Source organism: Cervus canadensis, chromosome 25 (assembly GCF_019320065.1).
Source record: "Cervus canadensis isolate Bull #8, Minnesota chromosome 25, ASM1932006v1, whole genome shotgun sequence".
Taxonomy (NCBI): Eukaryota; Metazoa; Chordata; class Mammalia; order Artiodactyla; family Cervidae; genus Cervus; species Cervus canadensis.
In genome coordinates, this window is record NC_057410.1 from 29,029,846 (window position 1) to 29,056,953 (window position 27,108).

The 27,108-nt window shown below is 50.0% G+C and overlaps 1 protein-coding gene and 1 long non-coding RNA gene across 5 annotated transcripts; one reads left to right on the forward strand and one right to left on the reverse strand.

Annotated features, from left to right (window-relative positions):
- The first annotated feature begins 4,257 nt into the window (after positions 1-4,257).
- ESPL1 (extra spindle pole bodies like 1, separase) lies at positions 4,258-26,404 on the forward strand. Of its 4 annotated transcripts, none has more exons than XM_043447120.1 (31): positions 4,258-4,324; positions 4,759-4,851; positions 5,027-6,070; positions 6,351-6,455; positions 6,615-6,735; positions 9,092-9,228; positions 10,246-10,439; positions 10,720-10,959; positions 11,177-11,321; positions 11,633-11,771; positions 11,972-12,111; positions 13,350-13,484; positions 14,666-14,785; positions 15,285-15,456; positions 15,826-15,954; positions 16,085-16,241; positions 16,831-16,940; positions 18,004-19,001; positions 19,450-19,777; positions 19,974-20,134; positions 20,505-20,719; positions 20,821-21,011; positions 21,565-21,692; positions 21,816-21,938; positions 24,069-24,224; positions 24,338-24,508; positions 24,634-24,738; positions 24,910-25,025; positions 25,332-25,415; positions 25,589-25,753; positions 26,040-26,404. In XM_043447120.1, the coding sequence occupies exons 2-31, from the start codon at positions 4,771-4,773 to the stop codon at positions 26,239-26,241; spliced, it is 6,312 nt and encodes a 2,103-aa protein (XP_043303055.1). In that variant the 5' UTR covers positions 4,258-4,324; positions 4,759-4,770; the 3' UTR covers positions 26,242-26,404. The 4 variants fall into 4 exon arrangements, with proteins under 4 accessions (XP_043303055.1, XP_043303057.1, XP_043303054.1 ...); XM_043447122.1 differs by having other exon boundaries at positions 4,302-4,320; XM_043447119.1 differs by having other exon boundaries at positions 4,308-4,364; positions 19,974-20,135; positions 20,506-20,719.
- On the reverse strand, positions 12,814-14,666 carry LOC122427562. Its single transcript, XR_006265444.1, has 3 exons — positions 14,444-14,666; positions 12,967-13,035; positions 12,814-12,865 (listed from the first exon to the last, which is right to left on the reverse strand). It is a non-coding gene; the product is annotated as an uncharacterized LOC122427562 (long non-coding RNA).
- Positions 26,405-27,108: the final 704 nt, after the last annotated feature.

Below are 27,108 nucleotides of genomic sequence, written 5' to 3' on the forward strand. Positions count from 1 at the left end.
AAAGGAGCTGGTAGATGATAGAGTGGGGAGGGTTCTTCCTGGCAGACTCATTGGGTGTGACAAGCTGGCAGGTATCTAAGATTGTCCATTTAGCTGTAAACATTTTATTGCTGCTACTGCTGCTAAATCGCTTCAGTCTTGTCCGACTCTGTGCGACCCCATAGACGGCAGCCCACCTGGTTCCCCCATCCCTGGGAATGTCCAGGTCAGAACACTGGAGTGGGTTGCCATTTCCTTCTCCAACGCATGAAAGTAAAAAGTGAAAGTGAAGTCACTCAGTCGTGTCCGACTTAGTGACCCCATGGACTGCAGCCTACCAGGCTCCTCCATCCATGGGATTTTCCAGGCAAGAGTACTGGAGTGGGGTGCTATTGCCTTCTCCAAACATTTTATTGAGTACCTACTATATACCATGCATTGTATTCCTAGGTGCTGGTGAAAGTTTTTTTTTTATCCGAGAGGAAAATCCACTTAAAGGGCATGTAGCAAAGCCAAGGCTAAAACGCCTCCTGCTGCCCACCCAGTGCCCCTTCTATGGCATGTACTGACTCTCTCCCCTGGGCCTTCACCTACTTGACTTTCCCCCTCTAGCCCTGCTCCTTTCTCCCAAGCCCTGTCCCTGGAGAAAGGCATGAGAGTGGGAGCATTTAGCCATGGCTACCTGGCCCACATCTGGATATTTGCCCATATGAGGCAAATGAGGGATTGATTCACCAGGTGCACAGTGCCTGCCAAGCAGTGCTCATGATGCCTTGCTGAGAGGCAGTGCAGGGAACTAACTGGTGAAGAGCTTGGAGCCAGAGCCCAACTGTCTGGGTTCACATTTGTGCCTCAGTTTCCTCATCTATAAAATGGGGATGATGGTATAGTATCTACCCTGAGGGTGCTTGTGAGGGTTAAATTAAGCGCTTGGAACAGCAGTTGGCCTCCAGTGTAAGTACTACTAAGTGTTTGCTTTCATATTTTATTTTTTAACTTTTTCAGTCCAGCTGAGCCTACCCAGATTTGGGTGTGAGAATGAGTGGATGGGGCTGTAAAGGGGTGAACAACTTTCCAACGCATCCCTGTGGTTGGGTGATTCCCAGCAGTGTTTATGTTTGGTCCTGGCCCAGAGAGCAGGATCAGGCTATCTGAGAGGCCTTCTGCTTTGGGGTGTGTGAGTAGCTGAGGAGGGCGTCAGTGTGTTCCACTTGAACTCATTTCCTCTTCCTCAAGTGGGAAGGTCAGCTTGGTGTCAGATTTGATATACACCACCATTTTTCCCTAAGAGAATTTCCTGATTTTCTGCCTTTCCATCCAGCTGGATATATAATTATTTTATTTGGAGCTTTTAAGTAATCTTGAGAACAGAAACAGCCCAAGGAACCAGGAGCCAATGAACAAGAAGGCAGGAGGACTGGGGCATGAAGACAGTACTGAGTTCTGAGGCTGAAGAGTGACCTCTTCCTGGAAATTCAGCCCCTGCTCAGGCAGGGGAGAGGGCTGCTCCCAGCTGATGGCCATGATCCTTCCACTGGGTCTGGGTTCCACTTCCCAATACACTCTTGCCCTAACCCCAATCCTGTGGTTCTCCCTGTCCGTTTATTATTTTTTGCCACCACTTCCCCACAGAGCCACAGAATAGAATTAAAAGACAAGTGAAAGTTTGTCATGCTTGGGATCAGGCCTAATGTCATCAAAATTATGTCACATTCACTTTAGCGATTTTTTAACAATAAATATGCGCTAATTGTAAAAGAGTCAAAGGCAAATACAGATATATTTAATGTAAATATGTGAATAAATACATGTCCACGTGTTAAAATACATATATTGATATATAAATATATTACAAATTACATATAGACATATAAAAAATGATAGGCTCCCGTATGCCCTGCTTCATACCAGTGTCAAATGTTTGTAGTCTAGGGCATATATTTAATTTTTTTAATAAAAATGAATCATACCATTAATGCTGTTCTCCAACTTGTTTTTTTATTTATTAAAGTATACCGTATTTTCCTCTTTTTAAAAACAATTGAGGGGATGGTACTGACGAACCTATCTGCAGGGCAGACATAGAGAACAGACTTGTGGACAGAGTGGGGTAAGGAGTAACATTAAAACACATACATTACCATGTAATAGATAATAGATAACCAGTGGGAATTTGCTGAGACAGGAATTTGCTGAGACAGAGCACAAACCAGGTGCTCTGTGATAACCTACAGGGGTGGGATGGGGTGGGAGGTGGGAGGGAGGTTCAAGAGGGAAGGGATATATGTATGCCTATGGCTGGTTCATGTTGATGTATGGCAGAAACTGACACAATATTGTAAAAAATTATCCTCCAATTAAAAATAAATTTATTAAATACAAAAACAATTGAGGGATCGCTTCTCAGCCTTTTGGCTAAGATCAAGTGTAAAAACAATTGAGGGACGTCCCTAGTGGTCCAGTGGTTAAGAATCCACCTTGCGATGCAGGGGACTCAAGTTCAATCGCTGGTCTTGGTTGGGGAACTAAGATTCCACATGCTGAGGAGCAACTAAGCCCAAGCAATGAAAAGTCCCCCGTTTTGCAACTAAGACTCAGTTCAGTTCAGTTCAGTCGCCCAGTCGTGTTCAACTCTTTGTGACCCCATGGACTGCAGCACGCCAGGCTTCCCTGTCCATCACCAACTCCTGGAGCTTGCTCAAACTCATGTCCATGGAGTCGGTGATGCCATCCAACCATCTCATCTTACTGGATGCAGTCAAATAATAAAATATTTAAAAATAAATAAATAAAAAATTGAAATCCACAAGAAGACTATAACAATCATTCATATATCTATGACATCTTTATATGTCTATACATATATATAAGATATGCTTTTAATGGCTGCTAAGCCTTGTTGGGCCTTTGGAAAGCATTTCAAGGCTTTTCTGTTTGAGGCTGGCAGAACCCCTGAGAGAGAGTGAGGCTTGATATTACTACCCTATTTCACAGATTAATAATAAACTGAGCTGGGATTAGAACCTTGCTCCTCTGTCCAGGCTCAACTTGAAAGCTCCTTCCACCATCCCATTACTGTCTCTTTATACAGGGATTCTGTGAGTGTTTGAATTATGTGACTCAAATTGACAATGGTCAACACTTTTTGATCTCTAAAGAACTTCCTTCTTGTTAGAAGTAGAAGGTGCATAAAAAAGGATGTTTTCTTCTCTTGAAGAGGGGAACAATTCTAGAACATTGTCAGGGTTAAGGTGTAAGCAAGAGGAAATAAATATTGACAGACCTGATGTATCATTAATCATTTATGGACCTCTCCTCTCTGCTGGTTCCCTCACTCTATAAGAGATAGGTAACTTCTGCAACACACATTGAACCCCTGCAGTAATATTACCATTTCAACGCTGAGATTCTCTAGTCATTCTTTTGTTTTGATTTGTTGGTTTTAAATAGTCTTCCCGGCTAGATTCTCAGCTCTTAAAGGCGGTTGACGTAAAAAAAAAAAAAAAAAGCGGTTGACGTGATGAAGAAAACCAGTAACAGAGAAGGATGAGTTATCCAATAGAGTAAACTGGAACACACAGTTGTGAACTGAATTCTTTAGAGGAGGAAGGGAAGAGAGGCAGTCAAGTGCATGTTTGGGGACGTAGTTTGTACTCACCGAACGCAAGCCATTAAAACCTGTGAAATATTCCACTGAATGAATTTTCCTAGTTCTTCACTCACAGCCCCTACCCTACCCATCTACCCTCCACCCCCATCAAGAAAATTCTTTCTCAAACAATCCAACTGATGGAGGGAGAGCAAGGCTGGAAGGCAGAGAGAGCTGGAACTCGCTACAGTACTTGCGTCAGCACCCCTCGGAAAACTACGGTTTTAAACAATTCCTTGAAAGGTTACGCCCTTTTTTTTTTTTTTTTTGCTAGTAACCCAAATTGAGAGTTTCCAAGTAAGTTCTTCTTGTTGTCTACTTTACTTCTCTTCTCTGGAAATTTAAACTCTTTCCGAGCTCTGACGATAAAGGGGAGGTGACAAAGGCAGAGGCTGGCCTTCACGACTGCAGATAAGCCGCAAGAAACTGAAGAGGTCAGCCCCAACTGGAAAAGGTGGGAAAATCCGCGCCCCCAAGAGGTCGTAACGTCCAGAGCAGCGGGATCCCGTCCGCAGGCATCACGTGACGACGGGTAAACTACACGCGGCGGGTAAACTACAACTCCCAGAACGCCTCGCGACCTACCGGCGTTACGCAACTCTTGCTGATTGGTCGCTGGGGGATATTTGAAAGGAGGGGCTGGCGCGGAAAAGGAAGGTTACATTTTGGATCCTTGCGGAGTACTCAGTCTGGTGGGTAAGTCCTGGCCCTGGAAAGAAGAATGATCTCTAGGACGGTAAGGCCTGGAGGTACTCGTGAACGGGTGTACGCGCCGAGGTGAATGCAGCCCCAGTGCTGACTTGAGGGATAGGCCGGGCGGCTCTACTAAGGAAAGTCGGGAGACCTCGGAGCATCCTGGTGGGCGCCGGAGAACTCGATGGAGGCCTCTGCTGTGGGGCGTTGATTGGTAGGAAGGGTAGTGAGGCCGGGGATAGGCTGGGAAGAAGGCATAGCAGAAGCGTTGGTTTATAATGGGAGCCCGGCGTCCTGGCATGGGCTTTTTTTCCGACAGGATTTCTGAGGGCTTTCTTTGCCCTCCATCTTCCGCACCTTCAAGCCGTTCTCCCGCCCTTCATTTAGCTCCTTTACAGATCTTCTCTGCCTTCCCTAATCCGTCTCTTTTCCCCCAGCCCTCCGGCACCATGAGGAGCTTCAAAGGAGTCAACTTTGGGACCCTGCTAAGCAGTCCAAAGGAGACTGAAGAGCTGCTGCCTGACTTGAAGGTGGGTGCGCTGATTTACTGTGGACACACCTGGCTTACCAAGCTAAGCTGTTTTGTTTTTTAACTTATTTGAAGAGACAGATGAGTAGGAGATCCTCTCTTGGACAGTCCTGTTTCTATTTCTTTTCCTCATCTCTTTCTTCTTTGTTAGCCTCATTCACATGTTCCTCTCCTAGGAGTTCCTGACCAAGCTTCCCAGCTGCCGGTCTGATTCCGAGAGGAGACAAGCTTGTGATGCCATCCTGAGGGCTTGCAACCAGCAGCTGACTGTCAAGCTGGCTTGCCCTAAGCACTTGGGAAGCCTGTTGGAGCTAGCGGAGCTGGCTTGCGATGGCTACTTGATGTCTACACCCCAGCGCCCACCCCTCTACCTGGAACGAATTCTCTTCATCTTTCTGCGGAATGTTGCTGCACAGGGAGACCCAGAAGCCACTCTCCGACTCGCTCAGCCCCTCCATGCCTGCTTGGTGCAATGTCCTCGCCAAGCTGCTCCTCAGGACTATGAGGCTGTGGCTCGGGGCAGCTTTTCTCTGCTTTGGAAGGGGGCAGAAGGCCTGATGGAGCGGCGAGCTGCGTTCTCAGCTCGGTTAAAGGCCTTGAGCTTTCTAGTACTCTTGGAGGATGAAAGTATCCCTTGTGAGATTCCCCACTTTGCTTCTCCAACAGCCTGTCGAGTGGTAGCTGCCCATCAGCTATTTGAAGCCAGTGGGCATGGTCTGAATGAAGCAGATGCTGATTTCCTAGATGACCTGCTCTCCAGGCATGTGATCACAGCTTTGGTGGGTGAAGGAGCTTCTCCTGGTCCTCTTTCCCCCCAGAGGGCCCTCTGTCTCTTGGAGCTCACCCTGGAACACTGTCGTCGCCTCTGCTGGAACCACCACCACACCAGGGCCACAAGTACAGTGGAGAAGGCCCACGATTACCTAAGGAACACCAGTCTGGCCCCCAGCCTCCAGCTGTGCCAGCTGGCAGTTGAACAGTTGCTGGCTGGGGAAGGAGGACCCCAGGCAGTGGCCAAGCTTCTGATCAAGGCATCAGCTGTCCTGAAGAACAGCTTGGAGGCACCATCACCCCCACTGCGGGCATTGTGTGACAGCTGCCAGTTCTTCCTCTCAGTCCTGGAGCGAGGCACCAAGGGGCAGTATGGACTTGATGCCATTCTGAGCCTCTTTGCTTTTCTTGGCAGCTACTGTTCCCTCATCCAGCAGCTGCAGGATGGTGTGAGTTCAGGACCCAGAGGTCGGGTGGGAATGTGGTTCTGTGGTCTCTCTGTCGGGCTAGGGTCTTTGGTAAGATCTGGAGACCCTGGGTTCTGCCTTGGTAAGCTGCTCTCTGGACCGTGCCTGGCCAGCCAGCAAGCAGCCTAGTATATGCTGGCAGGGGTCCATTCTGATGTCCTTCTTCCTACTCCCCAGGCTGTGTCAGTTCTCCAGGGCTCTGGGCCAGGCTTCAGCTTGGAGCTCCCTGCCCCTCAAACCAACCTTTCCCTTCCTTCCTCAGGTCTGTGGGGACTCCTCCAAGCAGCTGCAGGCTTTGGTTCAGATACACTTTCAGGGACTTCACCTCTACACTGCGGTGGTTTATGAGTTTGCCCAAGGCTGTCAGGTACCATCTGGAATCAAAAAACCTGGACAGGTTCTAGAATCTGGGGTTGCTTGACTCTCCTTGGTAGAGCTTTGAAGTTGCTTTGGGCATGGAGAGGGGTGGACATCATCTTGAACCTCTTATGTCTCCTGTCTCCTCTCACCTTTCTTGTCCCTTCAGGAAGCTAATTTGGCTGACTTGGCCCGGCTAGCGGACAGTTGCAGATCTACTGTTATCTGGATGCTGGAGGCCTTACAGGGCCTGTCTGGCCGAGAGCTGACTGACTACCTGGGGATGACTGGTTAGTACCATGGGTGTCAGATGCAGGGTTCTTGGGAGAGTCATCACTTGTTAGGCAAGCAAGTAGCACTTGCTGGATAGTTCTGACCTCTTTGGGATTCCCTGTGGTTTTTGGAGGCAGTGAAAAGATGTTTATAATATCCATTACTCTGTATTTAATATCAGTAGAGAAGTGATGAGACTAATTTGCCAGAGCAGATGTGAATTTTTTTTCTCATTGACTTTGAAATCTGACTTGGCATGTGTTTCATGAACATTTGAAAGTGAAAGTTAGTCGCACAGTCGTGTCCGACTCTTTGCAATTCCACGGACTACAGCCTGTCCCGCTCCTCTGTCCATGGAATTCTCCAGGCAAGACTACTGGAGTAGGTTGCCATTTCCTTCTCCAGGGGATCTTCTTGACCTGGGGATAGAACCCAGGTTTCCTGCAACGCAAGCAGATTCTTTACCAACTGAGCCACTAGGGAAGCCCATGTAGAATGGTCATAACTTACATTTTTTAAAACCAGGCAAAACATTAACATGATTCAAAATTCAAATTGCACAAAAGGGCAGACAGTGAAAAGTCCCTCTGTTCCTCCTAATCCTAGTAACCCAATCCCACTTTGCAGATGCAGCTAATATGGTCAATTTCTTATGCATCCTGCTAGAGATACACTATGTATATGTACTATATGTGTATATACTATGTAATATGTATATATTAGCTAACAGGCATATATATTTCCCCACCTTTTTTTTTTTCTTCCCACCCTTTTTAATTGAAATAAACATAGGGAAAAATACTAAAGTCATAAGCAAACAGTCTGATGAACTTCTGCAAAGGGAACATACTTTGTAATCAGCATTTAGGTCAACTCAAAGAGTATGATTTAAACCCCCTGAAGAGCCCTCTGTTCCTCCTTCTGGTCCACTCACCCCAACAGTAACCACTAACCTAACAGCATCGGTTAGTTTTGCCTGTTTTTTGTATTTCATAATAAATTTCCCCCTTAATTTACAAAAAGCATGGTCCTTTAGTTTAAATTATGTAAACCCAAAGAGTTCAGTCACTAGAAGGTTTTGGAAATTTTTAATATTCGTATTTTCAGGTTGAACCTAGTCACAGAAGTGAAAAAATATAAGGAGTGACAAAAATTAACCGTATGAAGATTCTTCCCACAGAATATTGAAGACCTACTTTATTTTCTTCCGGCCATCTATGTTGATAGCCAGGAAGCTGCCTAAACTAGAATTTGGGAAGAGTGTATTCATTCAGTGAATATTTATTGAGTACCTACTGTGTGCTGCTAAGCACTGTTTCGAGTTCTTAGGTATGTCAGTAAACAAAACAAAGAGCTCTGCTGTCATGGAGCCACATTCTGGTTGGGGGAGAAAGATCATAAAGAGTAGAATAACTGAAGTACAACTTGTTAGAAAATGATCAGAAATATGGAGAGAAACAAAAGTGGAACAGGAGAAGAAAGGGAATTAGGAGCTCAGAGTAGATGAGGGGGCAAGTTACCATTCATTTAAATAGGTGGTTAGGGTTGGTCTCATGAAGAGGGTGACGTGAGAACAACCTGGAGTATGGGAGGGAGTTGGCCAAGTAGGCACCTGGGAAAGTACATCCCTGGCAGTGGAAGCAGCCAGTGCCAGGGGCCTATGGCAGGAGGGAGGTGGTGTGTGTTCAAGGACTAGCAGGGAGGCTAGTGAGGCTTCAGTGGAATGAGGGAAGAAGAGGGAGGTGAGGGACAGGCCAGAGTGTGCCCCTCAAAATGCTGACATTTGGAGCAAGGTAAAGACAGATCAGTGTGTGAGGAGGGATGGGCCCTGTATGGGAATGAGGACTTGGCTCGTAAAACAAGGGCAGAAGTGGGACTTCCCCGGTCGTCCAGTGGTAAAGAATTCACCTCGCAATGCTGGTGATCTGGGTTCAATCCCTGGTCAGAGAACTAGGATCCCAGAGTAACTAGATCTGTACACCGCAGATCAACTAGATCTGCGCACTACAACTAGTGAGTCCTCAAACCACAACTAGAGAGTCTGTGCACTGCAACTAAAGATCCCACATGATGCAGTGAAGAGCCCACAGCTGGCAACTAAGACCTGACACAGCCAAATAAGTATTTCTTTTAAAAAAAAAGGTACAGAGGTGATGAGTGATGTGAGGCTGCCTTCCAGAAGGGAGGGCGCAGGCTGACTTGGAACCCGGAAGGGGAGACCGGCCCTGTTCTCACTCCCTAGCAGTGGGCGTTGCTGTCTAATCTGGGGGCTGCTGAGCTGACCACACAGGTTGAACATCTGTCTACCGCCCCTCCAACAGCAGAGGGCATGGAGCCATTCCTGCGGTCCTTTGTCCTCTCTTTCCCCTGCAGCCTCTTACACCAGTAACCTGGCCTACAGCTTCTACAGTCACAAGCTCTATGCCGAAGCCTGTGCCATCTCCGAGCCCCTCTGTCAGCACCTGGGCTCAGCGAAGCCGGGCACCTATGCTGAGGTGCCACCTGAGAAGGTACGCGGGTAGGAGGGAGGTGATGTTGAGAGGGAGGAGGGGACTCGAGTGGCATGCAAGGGCCTGGCCAGGACCGTGGAGTAGAGAGTCAGGAGCTGCATGTTGGCACTGGTATCTGGGGTGGTATTTCCCAGACCTCACCTGTACTGTTATTTACTTTTTTTGATTGACTCACTTTTTATATTTAGCCTTATCCCCAGCTAGTGCTTTTCATCCTAGCTAGACGTTAGAATCGGGTAAGCTGAAAAAAAAAAATTCTGAAGCCTGTCCCAAGCTAATTCCCTCGGACTCTGGCACTGGAGCCCAGACATCTGGATTTTTTTTTTTTTTTTTAAGTTCCTTAAGGGGTTCCTTTGGGCAACCAGAGTGAGAACCACTATCATAAAACAAGAATATACCCATGAAATGATGGGCTGGCTGGATTGGCAGGCGAGACGGGTCATAGAGGGCCTTGGGTTTCATCTGATGAGCCTCTCAAAGATTGATGTGGAGGCCTTGGGTTTCTCAAGGCCATAACCCAAGATGTGGCATCTTGGGTTTCTCAGCATTGCTGTAGTGAATGATTGAAGGGCCAGGACAATCCTGGGCACCCAGGTGGCTCTGACAGATCAGGCAGAAAAGGGCAAGCGTCTGGACTGAGGCAGCTTCCTGGGGGATGGACAGAAGTGGGGGGGTGCAAGAAGTCAAGGACTAACTGGAGAGTGACTGGCTGTGAGAGGGGGAAGAAGAGGTCAGGATGGTCTCGCCTTTCCAACTCAGGAGAAGGTGGCGATTTGCTGAGAGCAGGGGGAGAGTCAGGAGGAGGAACAGGTTTTCAGGGGTGTGGGCGATGGATATGTGGGTGGGATGGGTCGACGCCTCAAGTTGAGAGCACCCAGGATATTTAGTTCTTAGGTGTCTCCTGCCGTGGGGCGAGTCTGGGGGCAGGAGGACCGTGGGCATGCACGCACATACTCTCCCACGGTACGTACTCCTTGTACCCATCTTCGGTTGGGTCTGTTTTCTTCCTCTGGCCAGTTGCACAGGTGCTTCCGGCTACACATAGAGAGTTTAAAGAAACTGGGTAAACAGGCCCAGGGCTGCAAGATGGTGACTTTGTGGCTGGCAGCCCTGCAGCCCTGTGGCCCCGAACACATGACTGAGCCAGTCACCTTCTGGGTTCGGGTCAAGATGGATGCTGCCAGAGCTGGAGACAAGGAGCTACAGCTGAAGTGAGTTGGTGGGGAAGGGGACGACCCAGTCTCCTGGCCACGACTGCTTTGGCACTCAAGGTCACGCTCATTCTCATATCTGAGAAAGGCACTGTCCCCTCCCATTCACTGTGATTGATTGAGTGCTGAGTATGTGCAGGCCCGGGGCTGGATTCTGGGGGGACAGCAGTGACAGGCGATGTTCTTGCTTTCACCCCTGGAAAGTGAGCTCAGCAAACCAAGGCGGGGACTCCTTGGCGTGGGGCCAGGTCTCCTGGGTGCTAAGCCTGCCTTCTCTCAGGACGCTGCGAGACAGCCTGAGTGGCTGGGACCCGGACACCCTGGCCCGCTTGCTCAGGGAGGAGCTGCAGGCCTACAAGGCCGTGCGGGCCAACACGGGGCAGGAGCGGTTCAACGTCATCTGTGACCTGCTGGAGCTGAGCCCCGAGGAGACACCAGCCGGGGCCTGGGCCCGAGCCACCCACCTGGTGGAACTGGCTCAGGTGCTCTGCTATCACAACTTTGCCCGGCAGACTGACTGGTGAGGAGGAAGGGCAGGGGAGGCCACTCCTGCTTCTGGCCCTGGGTCCTCCCTTTTCGGAGTTTGTTTCCCTCTCCACGTCCCTGAGCGCCCCCTGTAGTTTGTGGTCATGGGGACTCTTGAAGGGTGAGGCCAGCTTGCTGCAGAAGGCCCTTCCCAGGACACTGCGGCCAGATCTCATGGCTAAGCCTGGCTTAAGTGCATCTTCTCTTGACAGCACTGCCCTTGATGCCATCCGGGAAGCTCTGCAGCTTCTGGAATCTGTGAAACCTGAGGCCCAGGATAAGGATCGGCTTTTAGATGATAAAGCCCAGGCCCTGCTGTGGCTCTACATCTGTACCCTGGAGGCCAAAATGCAGGAGGTGAGTGTGGTTGCTCTGGGCTGAGCAGGACTGGGTACAGGGATTATTTTCCCTGGACCCCAGCAAGCCAGCTGTTGTTCAGTCATTAAGTCGTGTCCGACTCTTTGTGACCCCACTAGGCTCCTCTGTCCATGAGATTTCCCAGGCAAGAATACTGGGAATTGCCAATTTCTTCTCCGGGGGATCGTCATCTTCCCAACCCAGGGATTAACCCCCTTCTGAATCACAGGTGGATTCTTTACCACTGAGCCACCTAGGAAGCCCAATAAGCTAGTACCAACCCCGCTTTTCACCCTGATCGTCTCATCCAGGGTATTGAGCGGGATCGGAGAGCCCAGGCCCCTTGTAACCTGGAGGAGTTTGAAGTCAATGACCTGAATTATGAAGATAAACTCCAGGAAGATCGCTTCCTATACAGTAACATTGCCTTCAACCTGGCTGCGGATGCTGGTGAGGGCCATGAACATAGTGAGGTCGGATGTGGCCTCCTCGATGGCCTCCTAAGAAAAGGATGGGTCCCCCAGCTATGGGAGAGGCTCCCTGTGGGTGGGAGGTGGGCACAAGGCAGAGGCTGTTATGGGAAAGATGACCGCATTTCCCCAGATGGTCCACACTGAGAGAATGGCTGGTCCATTTCTTCTGATTTACAGCACAGTCCAAATGCCTGGACCAAGCCCTGGCCCTGTGGAAGGAGGTGCTTACTAAGGGGCAGGTCCCCGCTGTACGGTGTCTCCAGCAAACAGCAGCCTCCCTGCAGATCCTAGCGGCCCTCTATCAGCTGGTGGCAAAGGTAATGGGACAGTGTGTTGACACAGACCGGAGACTCGGCTCCTTCACCTTCTTTGGCCTGTGTCCCGGCTGGGAAGTCATGTCACCCAGTGTACACTCTATCACCAACCTCCCCAAGTCTAAACCCAAGGCCTTAGGCAAGTTGCTTAACCTTCCAAGACCTCGTTTCCTTATTTCTAAATGGAGAGTAACAGGACTTCCCTGGTGGTCCAGTGGCTAAGATTCCACTCTTCCATTGCAGGGGAATGTGGGTTGGATCTCTGGTCATGGAATTAACATCCTACATGTAACATGGTGCAGCCAAAAAAATAAATAAAAATAAGATAAAATGAGGGTAATAATAATATTAACTCAGCCTTGTTAGCATTAAATAAGATAATGCATGGAAGATGGTGTGTGTAAATGGAATACTCAAATGATAGCCATAATTATTAGTAATTATCAGATAATTTTTTAAAATATTTATTTTTATTTATTTATTTGGCTTAAGACTTTAGCTGTGGCATGTGAACTCTTAGTTGTGGCACATGGACATAGTTCCCTGACCAGGGATCAAACACAGGCTCCCTGCATTGGGAGCACAGAATCTTAGCCACTGGACCTTTAGGGAAGTCCTAATTATCAGAAGATTTGAGACGTGTATACTCAGGAAAAAATACATAAACACCTGTAGACACAATTTTACATTTTTATATGCAGTGCTGGGAGGTGTCAAGGACTTCCTGAAGTTCTTCTCTGGACCCCACATTAGTAACCTATGAAAAAACAAAAAGGATCTTTGTACTATGGGTATTAGGCTACTTTCCTAGTGGGAGGAGCCTGGGGAGGCTGCCTGAATCCTAGATTTGAATCTTACCTCTGCCACATATCTGTTATGTGGGCTTAGACAAGCAGCTTAATCCTACATAAGTTTCAGTTTCCTCATCTGTAAAATTAGGATTAGAATTGTTATGAAGATAAAGTGAGCTGGTACGGTGGCTGGCACATAGTATGTGCTCAGTAAATTCTTGTTATTGCTGATGGCTGGCATGCAGGCTTTAGAATAGAAGGGAGGGGGCAGGATCACTTGCACACACCCCCGGCTGCCCTCCTCTCTGGCTCCTTAGGGATGGCCAATGGTTACTCTGGGTGGCCGCATTCCAGCCAGGCCCTCAGATTAGACCACAGGTCTGGAGAGGAGGGGGTGAGAATGAAGGCTTGAGTACAAGCTGGGTAAACGCGTTGCTCCCGGCCTACCAGCCCCTGCAGGCTCTGGAGGTCCTCCTGCTTGTCCAGATCGTCTCACAGAGAGTGAAGGACCATGTGAAGGCAGCCGGCTCTTCCTGCCAAGTCACCCAGCTCCTCCTGACCCTCGGTTGTCCCAGCTACGCCCAGGTACAAGTGCCAGCCACCCCAGCTTGTGGACCTGGCTTTGGGGACTGGCTTCTCTTCTCTGAGAAGATGAGACACCAAAGGGGCAGCTTCTCTGCCTTCTGCACCACATTTGGCTGAAGGATCGTAAAGGGTGGTTGGGAGGCGGCTGTGGGAAGAGGAGGCATCTCTGGGAAGAGGAGGCATCTCCCTCCATCTCCCAATTGTTCACTGTCTTACATAGCCCAGTAAGACAGAACGGCAGTAGGCCGTTTACTAATCCTGTATTTCCCAGTGGTTTCTGGTGTTCCAGCTTGTTCACTGAGGGCTGTTACAATGTGTCCTAACCAGTCTCTTGGCCTCCAGTTCCTCCCTTTTCTACTCCATGTTCTAGCATGATGGTTTCAGGCACAGATCTGATCTTACTACCTCTTTCCTGCTTAAAGGATTTTGTGGACTTTTCCATTACCTGAGGGATATGGCCCAGATCCTTTACTCTGAATTGCATGCCTTCGGTACACTGGTTCACTCTTTTTCCGGCCACTCCCTACCATGAACCCCATCTGTACCACTATATTCCTTGTATGGGCCTTACTGCCTTTGCCTATGTTAATCCCTCCACCCTAAATGCACCCTCACCCCCATTTTTTTTTTTAAATTGGGGTATAGTTGCTTTTCTCCCATTTTTTTCTTTTTTTTTGTTCAGCAAACACGTATTTTCTTTTCAAGGCCTAGCTAAACGGCCTCCTCCTTCGTAAAGCATGTTAAATGTCCTCTTCCTCACGGGCAAAATCAGCCACTTTTCCTGTGTCCCCACACCACTGATGGCATTGTATCGTGATGAGATAGGTATGCCCCGCCTCACTGCACTGCAAGCTGTTGGATGGAAGGGCCTGCTTACTGCTTTTCCAGCTTTCTCTCTCTAGCTTAGTGATTAACTGAAAGGTACTAAATGAGCATTTTAGTAAGAGAATAATTCCTACCTGTGTGTGTGTGTTAGTTGCTCAGTCGTGTCCAACTCTTTGCAACCCCATAGGCTGTAGCTCACCAGGCTTCTCTGTCCATGGATTATAATGTTTGAGATAATTTAATATTTAACTAGATGTATTCAACATTTTGCTTGCGAATACTTTAATCCACTTCAGTTTGAACAGTCTGGCTGCCTCGTCACCAGCGTGCTCACAGAAACCCCGATGCTTCCTCAGGTGCACCTGGAAGAGGCAGAGTCAAGCCTGAAGCTTCTGGATCGCACCACAGACACATACCTGCTCCTCTCCCTGACCTGTGACCTCCTGCGAAGTCGACTCTACTGTGCCTGCCAGAAGGTGCTTCTCACTTTCTTGATCTCCGAAGGTCCTGGGGTGTGGAAGGATTTTAGGATTCTCCAGATATCTGTCTGGCTCCTGAGGTTTCTCTGGAGCTGGGGAGAACATTCCTGGCCCTGAGAAGCAGAGCCATCTCCTCACCTTACCTTCTCCCAAGGATCATTCACCAGTGCTTCTCTAGGAGCCATTCCACCATTTTCATCCTTTTCTAGCTCTCTCAGGGACAAGGGGCAAAGTTTGTCCGGTGACTAGAAATTGGGATGACACTGACAGCCCTCAACTAGATCCCACCTGAGGGATCTGAAAGGCTGGGATTTCTCACACATGAGCTGTGTGACTGGGTATCTTGTTTCCTTTGTGACTCTAGTTTGCTCTCCAGCTTATAATATCTGAAAAGTAGGGGGTTGGGCCTCGTGATCTCTAGGGGCATCCCAAGCTCTGAATTGCTGATCCGACCTCACTCACTGCTCTCCTCTGCAACCCTACCCTCTATCCCTAGGTGGCTGAGGGCGCTGCTCTGCTGCTGTCTGTGCTTCAGGACCCTGCCCTCCAGAGGGCATCCAAGGCCTGGTACTTGCTGCGTGTCCAGGCCCTGCAGCTGGTGGCGGTCTACCTGAGCCTCTCGTCAGACAGCCTGTTGGCCCCGCTGTGGGAGCAGCTGTATGCCCAAGGTGAAAGAAGCAGGTGGCTGGGCCTCCTTGCTGGGTGTGCGTGGTTTGTCCGCTGTCCCCTCTGCTGTCCAACTGCATGGACTAGCCTGCCTAGAAGCTGTCCAGAGTAGGCTTGGGATAGCACATGAGTTTCAGTTCACTTGCTGACTCTAATTGATTGCTCAGTGACTGCCCTGAACTGACAAGGATTCTGAGACTGGTCTTAGAGGGAAGGAGTTCTGTGACTGATTATTTCTGTCTGCCTTAAGCACAGAAGGAGAGGGTGAGAGCCTGCTTTGCATTTGCTATCTTAATATTTGAAGGTGGTGGAAACTCTGGCCACATCACCTCCCTTCTTGTCCCTCCCACCTTCCCCCCACGCTTGCCCAGGCTGGCAGACACCTGAGATAGCGCTCATCGACTCCCATAAGCTTCTCCGAAGTATCATTCTCCTGCTCATGGGCAGCGATGTGCTCTCAGTTCAGAAAACAGCTGTGGAGACGCCATTTCTGGACTATGGTAAGCCTGAGGAGGGGAGCCAGTGTGGGACTGAGCAGACTAGTTGGTAGGGCTGGTGGTTTTGTCTCCAGAAGATTCAGACTGTGGATCCTGGTTCCACATGATGATGATCTCGTCTCCTTTGCTGCAGGTGAAAATCTGGTACAAAAATGGCAGGTTCTTTCTGAGGTGCTGAGCTGCTCGGAGAAGCTGGTCTCCCGCCTGGGCCGCCTTGGTAGTGTGAGCGAAGCCAAAGCCTTTTGCTTGGAGGCCCTGAAACTTACAACAAAGCTGCAGATACCACGCCAGTGAGTACAGGGCCCTGGAACCTGGTGATTCCCAAACCTGAGTGCCTACGACCTTGACCGTGGGTTCCCAAACTGGTACAACAGATTAACATGTTATGTTTGGAGGGCTTGGTGGAAGAATGCATTCCATGGCAAATAAGTGGGAAATGCTGAATTAATCAAGATTAGATGTTTTTATTTCCTATTGTGATTGTCATTGAGTTGCTAAGTCGTGTCGACTCTTTTGCGACCCTGTGGACTGTAGCTCCCCAGGCTCCTCTGTCTGTGGGGTTTCCTATAGGACTTATCATATCCTCCAGTATGCTAATACACTTTATAAATCTCCAAAAGGGAGGTCCAGTATACAGTGATTCCCTAAATCTCTTCAGTGAGGAATTCAATTTGGGAAATCCTGTCTTTAGGCACCAGGATGGGCTGGTTTGAGCACAGAGGGTTTCCCCAGGGAGTGCCTAAAGTCAGCTTTAGGAAGTAAAGGCTTTCTGGAGGCTGGAAAAGACTATGATGGCTCCGCCCGGGAAAGGGCGGAAAGAGACCCTCCAGGGAAACAAGGAATTCCACTCATAGGTCTGTCATCACCTCTCCCAACCAGGTGCGCCCTCTTCCTGGTGCTGAAGGGGGAGCTGGAGCTGGCACGCAACGACATGGACCTCTGTCAGTCGGACCTACATCAAGTTCTGTTCTTGCTCGAGTCTTGCACAGGTGAGCAGCCAGGCCCCCGCGCCCATGGGTGGTGGTGAGGGTGACGCACACACTGTAACACAGCTTTACATGTCAAGGTTTGGTTCCCTTCTAAGTCATAGACTGACTTCTGGTCCCAGGGCAAAGCTCCCTTCACTTCAGTCAGACCATTGGTGTCCTCACTCCTTCAGATGGCCTGTCCAGGACTAACCCTACCTGCTTCTTAGTTTGCAGCGCTAATATATTTTAATTTAAATAAAATTGAATATTCAGTGCCTTGGGTACTCACCACACTTCCCATGTTCAACAGCCACGTGTGTGGTTACTGTATCGGGCAGCACAAGTGTAGCATCCTCAGAAGGGCTTAGGGCTAATAATAAAATACTGTACTTGTGGTGCTTTTTTTTCTTATCAACTACTTTTATCGGTAGTATTTCATTGGGCCCATACAAAACCCTGGGAAGTCAAATGGGAATGTCAAGTTTTTCCATTTATAAATTCAGAAAAGTTGAGAAATTCAGTGTTTTGGGCCAGGATCATGGGGCTAGTCAGGGGCAGGAGCCAGGATTAAGACTTGGGCTTCTGGATGCCGGCCTGCCAGCCTGAACCATGCAGCCTTGTGAGCTGCAGATATGGGGGCTCTGTGGGTTGTGCTGATCCATTGCTAGAAGGGAAGAAGCAGTTAGGATTTCATCAAAAACCAGTAAGCTATGGGACTTCTCTGGTGGTCCAGTGGCTAAGACTCCACTCTCCTAATGCAAAGAGCCCAGATTCCATCCCTGGTCAGGGGAACTAGAGCCTACCTGCCACAGCTAAGAGTTCACACGCCACAACTAAAAGACGCCACATGCCGCAAATAAGATCCCGCCGCGACTAAGACCTGGCACAGATGAACAAATAAGTAAATATTTAAAAAAACAGTAAGCTGTGCCAATATCTAGTGTGCTAGTACAGTAATATATATGAGCCATTAGTAAGTATTAAAATAATGCAGATGAGGGCATCAGCCACTGGGGTAGCTCAGGACACACTGGAGTCATTTCTCCTAGTTTTGTAATGCTTGTTCGTTCCACTCTCTGCTCAGAGTTTCTCGGACCGGCGCAGCACCCAGACTCTATGAAGAAGGTCCACCTGCAGAAGGGGAAGCAGCAGGCCCGGGTGCGCCATCCTCCAGAGCTCCCAGAGGAAGAGCTCATTCTAAAAGGCCCTGCCCTGGAGCTGGTGGCCACCGTGGCCAAGGAGCCTGGCCCTGTAGCACCTTCTGCTAACTCCTCCCCGATCCTGAAAACCAAGCCCCAGCCCAGCCCCAGCTTCCTCACCCACTTGCCCACCTGTGATTGCTCGCTCTGTGCCAACCCTGTCCTCTCAGTGGTCTGTCTGCGCTGGGCATTGGTCACGGCAGGGGTGAGACTGGCCATGGGCCATGAGGCCCAGGGGCTGGATCTGCTGCAGGTGGTGCTGAAGCGTTGCCCTGCAGCCAGTGGTCGCCTCGCCCAAGCTCTGCAGGCTTCCCTGAATCACACAGTGCCTCCCTCCCCTGTCCCAGGCCTCTTTGATGAGATCTTGGCTCAGGCATATACACAGCTGGCACTGGAGGGGCTGAGCCAGCCATCAAACAAGAGCCTGGGAAAGGTCCTGGAGTCAGGGTTGAAGTTTGTGGTGGCGCGGATACCCCACCTGGAGCCCTGGCGAGCCAGCCTGCTCTTGGTCCAGACCCTTGCAAAGCTGACCGGCCTCAGCTGCTGCACTGCCCAACTTTTTGCAAGCTCCTGGGACTGGCAGCCACCATCAATAAAGAGCCCCACAGGCTCAGAACCCTCTAAGCCTCAGAACCAAAAACAGTCGGGACAGTCCAGACGAGGACGCCAGCAAGTGGGCTCTGCTACCCTGCCCCTCTCACATACCTCTCTGAAAGGTCTGGAAGGTGGAGGACCACCCTGTACACCTAAGCCCCCAGGCCGGGTCAGGCAGGCCGGCCCTGGGGTACCCTTCACCGTATTTGAGGAAGTCTTCCTTACGAAGACCAAGCCTGAGGTTCCCAATGCCCCCAGGGTACAACGGAGGGCCCAGACACGCCTCAAGGTGAGGTGGGGCTGTAGCTAGGTGGTACTGGTATTGGGTGAGGGTGGTCTTGGAGAAGAGTTCTGCAGGGCAGGTGTTTCTATGGAATAGCTTCCCAGGGCTGGGTGGGAGCTGTAGCTCTCCTGTTACCTATCACAGGACCCCTTATATCTTCCATAAGGAGACCTAGTTCAAGACCTCATTTGTTTCAGACAGAAGGGACTTTTCTTGGTTCTAGTCTGTTCCTTTCCCTTTTCATCCTTCCTCTGGATCTTCTATTCCTTCTCCCTCTTCCTCCCTCTGCACCGGAGTTATTGCCCCTGATTGAGTATGGCCGATTATGCAGGAGGTTAATTCTTAATTCTTTCTCAAGGGCCTTGGTGATGGTGCCTCCACAGCGCCACCTCCTGGCAGACCATGTCTTGTCACTGAAGGCTCCCTGGCCCTTTTCTCTTTCCCACCATTCTAGGTGAACTTCAGTGATGACAGTGACTTGGAAGACCTCGTCTCAGTTGAGGCACAGCTTGCAGAGGGGTCCAAGAGACAGGGCACTGCTTCCCGGGGCCGGGGCCGGGCCAGGAAGGGCCCGAGTGTGAAGACTAACTCAGTGGCCACGTCAGGCAATGCGCCTGGCCTCAGTGGCAGAAGCCGGAGGGTCAGGAAGGTGGCATCAGGACATTGTGAGCAGCTGGGCCCTGAGATGATGAGGACCATCCCTGAGGAGGAACTGACTGACAACCAGATGGAAATGAGCTTTGAGATCCTCCGGGGCTCTGATGGGGAAGACTCAGCCTCAGGTGTGAGGGCAAGGGTGGGAGGTAGAGGTGCATTTTTTTCGAGGTTGCCCTGGGGTCAAGACACAAGAGATAACTGGGGCTAAAGATGGAACAGAAAGAAAGTTTTTTTGCTGGCTCTGGGACTGGACCCTAGAAGGGAGAGCAAGGGGATGGCAGGAAGAGGGAACTCTGTAGAAAAGTTGTTTCGTCTGCCTAGGTGGGAAGACACCAGGTCCAGGGCCTGATTCAGCCATAGGAGAATGTGAGGTGTTGAGACGGGATGCCAGCAAAGAGGAGCTGCTCGTCCCCGGCCCAGACAAGGAGAGAGACGTGGATCTGGGTCCCCGGCACAGACTCCCTTCGGCCCCCATAGCCATCGTCGGTAAGTATGTTGACCACCGAGGTCTGGTCACTTGATCTCAGTACCTTTCCATTCTGTCCTTGGTTCTGGTTTTGGATCCCCATCTGGATCCAGTAGCCTTGAACATGGGTCTGAATCCCAGCACGCTCTCTACTAGCTGAGTGCTAGTCACCCCGCCTCTCTGAGCTTCAGTTTACGTAACTGTCAAATGGAACTGGGGGAGGGTGGAGAGAGTGGCTGTGTGGAAGTTGCACAGCACCGCGCTTGGCGCACTGCCCTTCAGAAATGGTAGCTGCTGTTTTCCACGTGGGAGGGGAGATGGGCACTGGTTCTTGGAAAGATTTTCTCAGGAAGTCAGGGATTCATCTATGTCTTGTCCTTCCTTTAGGTCTGTCTACCCTGGATTCCATCTGTGACTCACTGAGCAGTGCTTTCCGTGGCGTCAGTCACTGCCCTCCTGCTGGGCTCTACACCCACCTCTGCCGCCTCCTGGCCTTGTGTCTGGGCCACCGGGATCCCTATGCTACCGCCTGCCTTGTCACCGACTCTGTCTCCATCACCTGTCGCCACCAGCTGCTCACCCACCTCCACAGGCAGCTCAGGTGAGTGCCCCCCATCCCTCAGGCTTGTGCTGGAACAGACTAGAGGGGAGGCTCCAGACTTTGAAGGAGGGAGAACTCACCTCCACTTGTGTTGCCTACAGCAAGGCCCAGAAGCGCCGAGGATCGCTGGACATAGCAGACCAGTTGCAGGGGCTGCACCTCCAGGAAAGGCCTGGAGACGTCCCTCTGGCACGAATCCAGCGCCTCTTTTCCTTCAGGCCTTTGGGATCTGGCCACTTCCCCCAGCCTGAGAAGGACAGTTTCCTGGAGCGTCTTGCTCTGATTCCCAGTGGTATGTTGGCAGGCATCATTGGCTCTGCTGTTCTTTTATGCATCTTCTTCTTAGGAAAGAGTTGGGTGAAGGATCTTTAGGTATTAGTTCACACACAGATTTATGATCCTTATAGTAGAAGGGCATACTTTGCCACTGATTAGTCATTTTGTTCCTCTCACCAAATAGACATAAATCTAGAAGTCTTTTTTTTTTTAATCTCAAATTTGAGTTACTTGCAAATTGAGCTACCTGAAAACTCCTGTCTGGAGTTTTCCTATGCTAACACGAAACATGTTCACTGCTGATTTGAGTGCCTCACTGTGAGTGGGAAGTGGGGAAGGGAGCAGGTCAGAGGAGGCAATTTTGTTAGTTTCTGTAGGGACACAAAGAAAAACAAAACATGGTCTATCTACAGGGACTTGTTAGAGCAAGGGAGAGCACTTTGAACTCCAGCGATCAGGGAAGACTTCTAGGGGTTGTCTTGAGTGACGGACAGGGACTGAGTGCAGAAGACAGTGGAAGGAATTCCAAGTAACAGCTGAAGTAACTCGGGACATGTCCTGTGTGCCAGGGGTGACCGTGTGTGTGTTGGCCCTGGCCACCCTCCAGCCTGGAACCGTGGGCAACACCCTCCTGCTGACCCGGCTGGAAAAAGACAAACCCCCAGTCACTGTACAGATCCCCACTTCCCAGAGCAAGGTAGGTTTCCTGGGGTCAGGGAGCAGAGTTGGGCTGGGGCAGGCTTCTGGTCTACCTGTGCCTGGGGGCTGGAGATGGTGGTCACAAGGACAAGCAGAACTTATACAACCCCATCTCCCAAAGCTTTCTGTGAGTTCGGCCTTGAAAGAGTTTGACGCCATCCAGAAGGAACAGAAAGAGAACAGCAGCTGTACTGATAAGCGAGAATGGTGGACAGGTCGGCTAGAACTGGATCGTAGGATGGAGGTGTGTGTTCCCCGGGTGGGATGGGGTTGGGCCTGCCCTCGAATATCTTCTCTCCCAGGGGTCCATCCTAGGTCTGTGCTAGAACTACCTCAAGTCCTTTCTGGAGGTGTTGCTGTTTTTCAGTCGTGTCAGACTCTGCAACCCCATGGACTGTGGCACTCCAAGCTCTTCTGTCCTCTACTATCTCCTGCAGTTTGTTCAAATTCATGTTCATTGAGTCAGTGATGCTATCTAACCATCTCATCCTGTGTCACCCGCTTCTCCTTTTGTTCTTCAGCCTTTCCCAGCATCAGGGTCTTTTCCAATGAATTGGCTGTTCACATCAGGTGATCAAAGTATTAGAGCGTCAACTTGAGTATCAGTCCTTCCAATGAATATTCAGGGTTGATTTCCTTTAGGATTGACTGGTTTGATCTCCTTGCAGTCCAAAGGACTCACAAAGAGTCTTCTCCAGAACCACAATTTGAAAGCATCAATTCTTCTCACTCAGCCTTCTTTATGGTCCAACTCTCACATCCATACATGACTACTGGAAAAAGCTTAGCTTTGACTGTATGGACCTTTGTCAGCAAAGTGATATCTCTGCTTTTTAATACACAGTCTAGGTTTCTCATAGCTTTCCTTCCAAGGAGCAAGCGTCTTTTAATTTCATAGCTGCTGTCACCGTCTGCAGTGATTTCGGAGCCCAAGAAAAGAATCTGTCATTTTTTCCACTTTTCCCCCTTCTGTTTGCCTTGAAATGATGAGATCAGATGCCATGATCTTAGTTGTTTTCATGTTGAGTCTGAGGCCAGCTTTTTTAGTTTCTTCTTACACCCTCATCAAGAGGTTCTTTAGTTCCTCTTCTATTTCTGCCATTAGAGTGGTATCAAATGCATTTCTCAGGTTGTTCATATTTCTCCCAGCAATCTTGATCCCAGCTTTTGCTTCATCCAGCCTGGCATTTCGCGTGATGTACTCTGCACATAAGTTAAATAAGCAGAGTGACAGTATACAGCCTTGTCATACTCCTTTCCCAATTTTGAACCAGTCCGTTTTTCCATGTCCAGTTCTAACTGTTGTTTCTGGAAGTGTAGGCCTAAATAAAAATTGGGTTACTTGAGAAGCACTTTAAACAAGAGCGCAAGGGGTACTGATTCAATCCCTGGTCTGGGAACTAAGACCACTTTCACATACATGTGGTGTGGCCAAAAAAACAAACAAACAATAAAACAAAAACCAAATAAACAAGAGCCCGAGACTTAAAGGGGTTATAGCAATGAAATGTTTAAAGATAAGTACAAAATAAGAATTTAAGGCCACCTGGAGAAAGAAATGGCAACCCACTCCAGTATTCTTGCCTGGAAAAGTCCATGGACAGAAGAGCCTGGCGGGCTGCAGTCCATGGGGTTACATGACTGAGCATGTGTGCACGAGGGTGGAGGGAGATGGGTTGGTAGCAATAATGTGGTAGAAATAAAAAAAAACGAAAAAGAATTTAAGGCCAAATATCAGCCTCCCAGGGCTTCCCAGGTAGCTCAGCTGGTGAAGAATCTGCCTGCAATGCAGAAGACCCCGGTTTGATTCCTGGGTCAGGAAGACCCCCTGGAGAAGGGATAGGCCACCCACTCCTATATTCTTGGCCTTCCCTGGTGGTGGCTAAGACAGTAAAGAATCCACCTGCAGTGCAGGAGACCTGGGTCCGATCCCTGGTTTGGGAAGATTCCCTAGAGGAGGGCATGGCAACCCACTCCAGTATTCTTGCCTGGAGAATCCCCATAGACAGAGGAGCCTGGCAGACTCCCATGGCTGCAGACCATGGGGTCTCAAAGAGTTGGACAAATCTGAACAACTAAACACAGCAGCACATCAGGCTCCCAGCCATAATTTTCATTTCATTTCCTGGCTTAGCTTTTGCCCACCTGTTTGTATTTATCCAAATGTAGTGATTTATTAAAAATCTTATCTTATCAATACTCCCTTAGAGTCTCAGCAAATGAAAAATGTTCCTCTCTTGCCTTTTATGTTGGTCGTAAGATAAATAAGACACATCCACTCATTGGAAGATCCCATTTCCTTGTCTCCAAAATGGTGCCTGTGGGGAAAGAAACTTGGCTTACTCTCTCACTGATGGTTCTGTTCTGCATCCAGGTTCTCACCACTTGCCTAGAGAAGTACGTGCTGGGCTGCTGGCGGGGGCTGTTGCTGCCATCCAGTGAGGACCCTGGCCTTGTCCGGGAGGCCTCCCATCTACAAGAGTCACTACAGGAATGTGGCTGGAAATATCCCGACCCCACTCTGCTGAGAGTGAGTTGAGAGAAATCAGGGAAGAGGATGAAGCTAGCCCTACCTCTTTCCCACCTGCCACTGCAGGTGGAGAGGGGAGCTCTTGTACTCACTGACCACTGGTCCCCCTGCAGATCATGCTCAGCGGTGCCAGTACCCTCACCCCTCAGGACGTGCAGGCCCTGGCTTATGGGCTGTGCCCAGCCCGGCCAGCCCGAGCCCAAGAGCTTTTGGGTGAGGCAGTAGGGCGTCTCCAAGGTCAGATGGCAACAAGCAGTAGGCATCTCGTGTTAGTGCTGGACAAGGTAAAGAGCCAGGGGCCACGTGGGTAGCATCTGGTGGGCAGTGGGCACCTCCTCTCAACCATGCCCCTTCTGCCTCCTGCATTCCCCTGCCTCAGGACAGTAACGTCTGAGTGCTTTTTGCCCAGGACCTACAGAAGCTGCCGTGGGAGAGCATGCCCAGCCTCCGGGCCCTGCCTGTCACTCGGCTGCCCTCCTTCCGATTCTTGCTCAGCTACTCCATCATCAAAGAGGTGTGGGGTTCAGGGAATGGAAGGTGGGGGTGATGGGTAATTGGACAAGAAAAGGCAGAGATACGTGGCAAGAGAGGAAGGCGGTCTTAAGAATGGAAAGGGACTTGGGTTGGTTGGAGCTTGGGTGCTCTGACCAAACTGGGATGCTGATCACCGGTGTCTCTCCACCAGTCCGGGGCCTCATCAGTGCTGAGCCAAGGAGTAGACCCTCGCAGTACCTTCTACGTCCTGAACCCTCACAATAACCTATCAAACACAGAGGAGCAATTCCGAGCCCATTTTAGCAGGTCAGGGGGAGAAGAGTAAGAAGGGTGGTGGGAAAAAAAAACAACAAAAGAAGGGTGGTGGGGAAGGATAGACACAACACAGGGGTAAATGTCCTTTCCTCTAGAATCAAATGTTGCAGCCCACCTCCTTCCTAATGTCCCTTCTGCCCTTTTGGCCACATGACCCATCTTACTCTGGCTGCACCACACAGCATGCGGGATCTTAGCTCCCCGACAAGGGATCGATCCCCTGCTCCCTGCACTGGGAGTGCAGTCTTAACCACTGTACCTCCAGCCAAGTCCCTTCTCACTGTCTTTTCCCTGCAGTGAAGCTGGCTGGAAAGGGGTGGTTGGGGAGGTGCCGAGCCCGGAACAGGTGCAGGCGGCCCTGACGGAGCGTGACTTGTACATGTGAGTGCTCAGGGCAGGGTGGTGGGGAGAGGGACAGTCCCAGAGGGTAGGTATCATCATGGTCTGCTCTGGGGCTTCGGAGCCCCTGGCTGACTCTGGACAACTCTGGAGGCAGCGCAGAGGCCTGGCCTGGCCCTGCGAGGTCAGTTCCATCACATCTCCTTCTGCCTCAGCTATGCAGGGCATGGCGCCGGCGCCCGCTTCCTGGACGGGCAGGCTGTCCTGCGGCTGAGCTGCCGGGCAGTGGCCCTGCTGTTCGGCTGCAGCAGCGCCGCCCTGGCTGTGCACGGAAACCTGGAGGGGGCTGGCATTGTGCTCAAGTATATCATGGCTGGCTGGTGAGTCTCGAGGGGCAAAGTCTATTCAAGGTCCCCACCCCAAGTGCTTTCCCAGGTCTGAAACCTAAATTCTTGCTCTTTTGTGCCCCATTTTCCTCCCATCCTAGTTCCCTGGCATGCCTGGGCCTTTATCCCTTTGTCATCGTCTATCCTCCTCCTGGAACTATGGGCCAAGGGACTTTCTCATTGGTTTAATCCCTCTCAACTCATTCACCACCACCAATCATGCTGCCCTCGGTTCTGTTTTTGAGCCCTTACTTTGTATTTCTTCCTTGTCTTTTCCCAGCCCCCTGTTCTTAGGTAACCTCTGGGATGTGACTGATCGTGACATTGACCGCTACACAGAGGCTCTGTTGCAGGGCTGGCTTAGAGCAGGTTCAGGAGCCCCCCTTCTGTACTATGTCAGCCAGGCCCGCCAGGCTCCCCGACTCAAGTACCTTATTGGGGCTGCACCTGTAGCCTATGGCTTGCCTGTCTCCCTGCGGTGACCCGTTGGAGCTCTCCTGTTGCTGATAGAAGCTATGTGACTATTCTACCTCCAAACTTAGGTTTGGCCCTGAAGATAAATATTTTAAGTGATTTTCCCCAGTGTTTTACATGAAAGATTTCCTTTTGATTTAATTTTAATATAATAAAGATACATTAAAATCCCATTTTGTGTAGTTTCTTTGAGAACATTTGAAGATAAGACTGTTGCCCACTTCCCACTATGTGGTACTACAGATAAGAATAACTTGCAAGAGTCCAAGTCTGAGAACATTGGGAAGAAAGGCAAGCCACAGGAAAAAGATGGACCTGGCTTGGCCTCAGCAGACAAAGCTAAAGGAGAGCTGGGCATCAAAATGATCTAAGTGGGGACAAAGGCCCAAGGAAAGGTAGAGATAAGATCCATTGAGAATGTCTTGGCCTGGTACACTCATATCTATCTTGACTTCCTGCCTCTGGTATCCTGGGAATGACATTAGCTTTACTGCCTTAGTTGCCCTGCCCTCTCCTAAGTGGATATTGTCCTTCCCCCACATTCAGCTATTATAATTGTCAGTGCCATGCACTTTAGCAGCAGGTTCTGGGGAGTTTTTGTAGCTCAGATGGTTAAAGAATCTGCCTGCAATGCAGGAGACCTGGATTCAATCCCTGGGTCTGGAAGATTCCCCCAGAGAAGGAAATGGCAACCCACTCCAGTATTCTTGCCTGGAGGAGCCTAGCGGGCTACAGTCCATGACATCGCAAAGAGTTGGACATGACTGAACAACTAACATACACACGCACACGCACACACACACACACACACACACACACACACACACGTACGTATTGGGAAGTTTTGCTACTTATGCATGGTTTTCCTCTCCCCA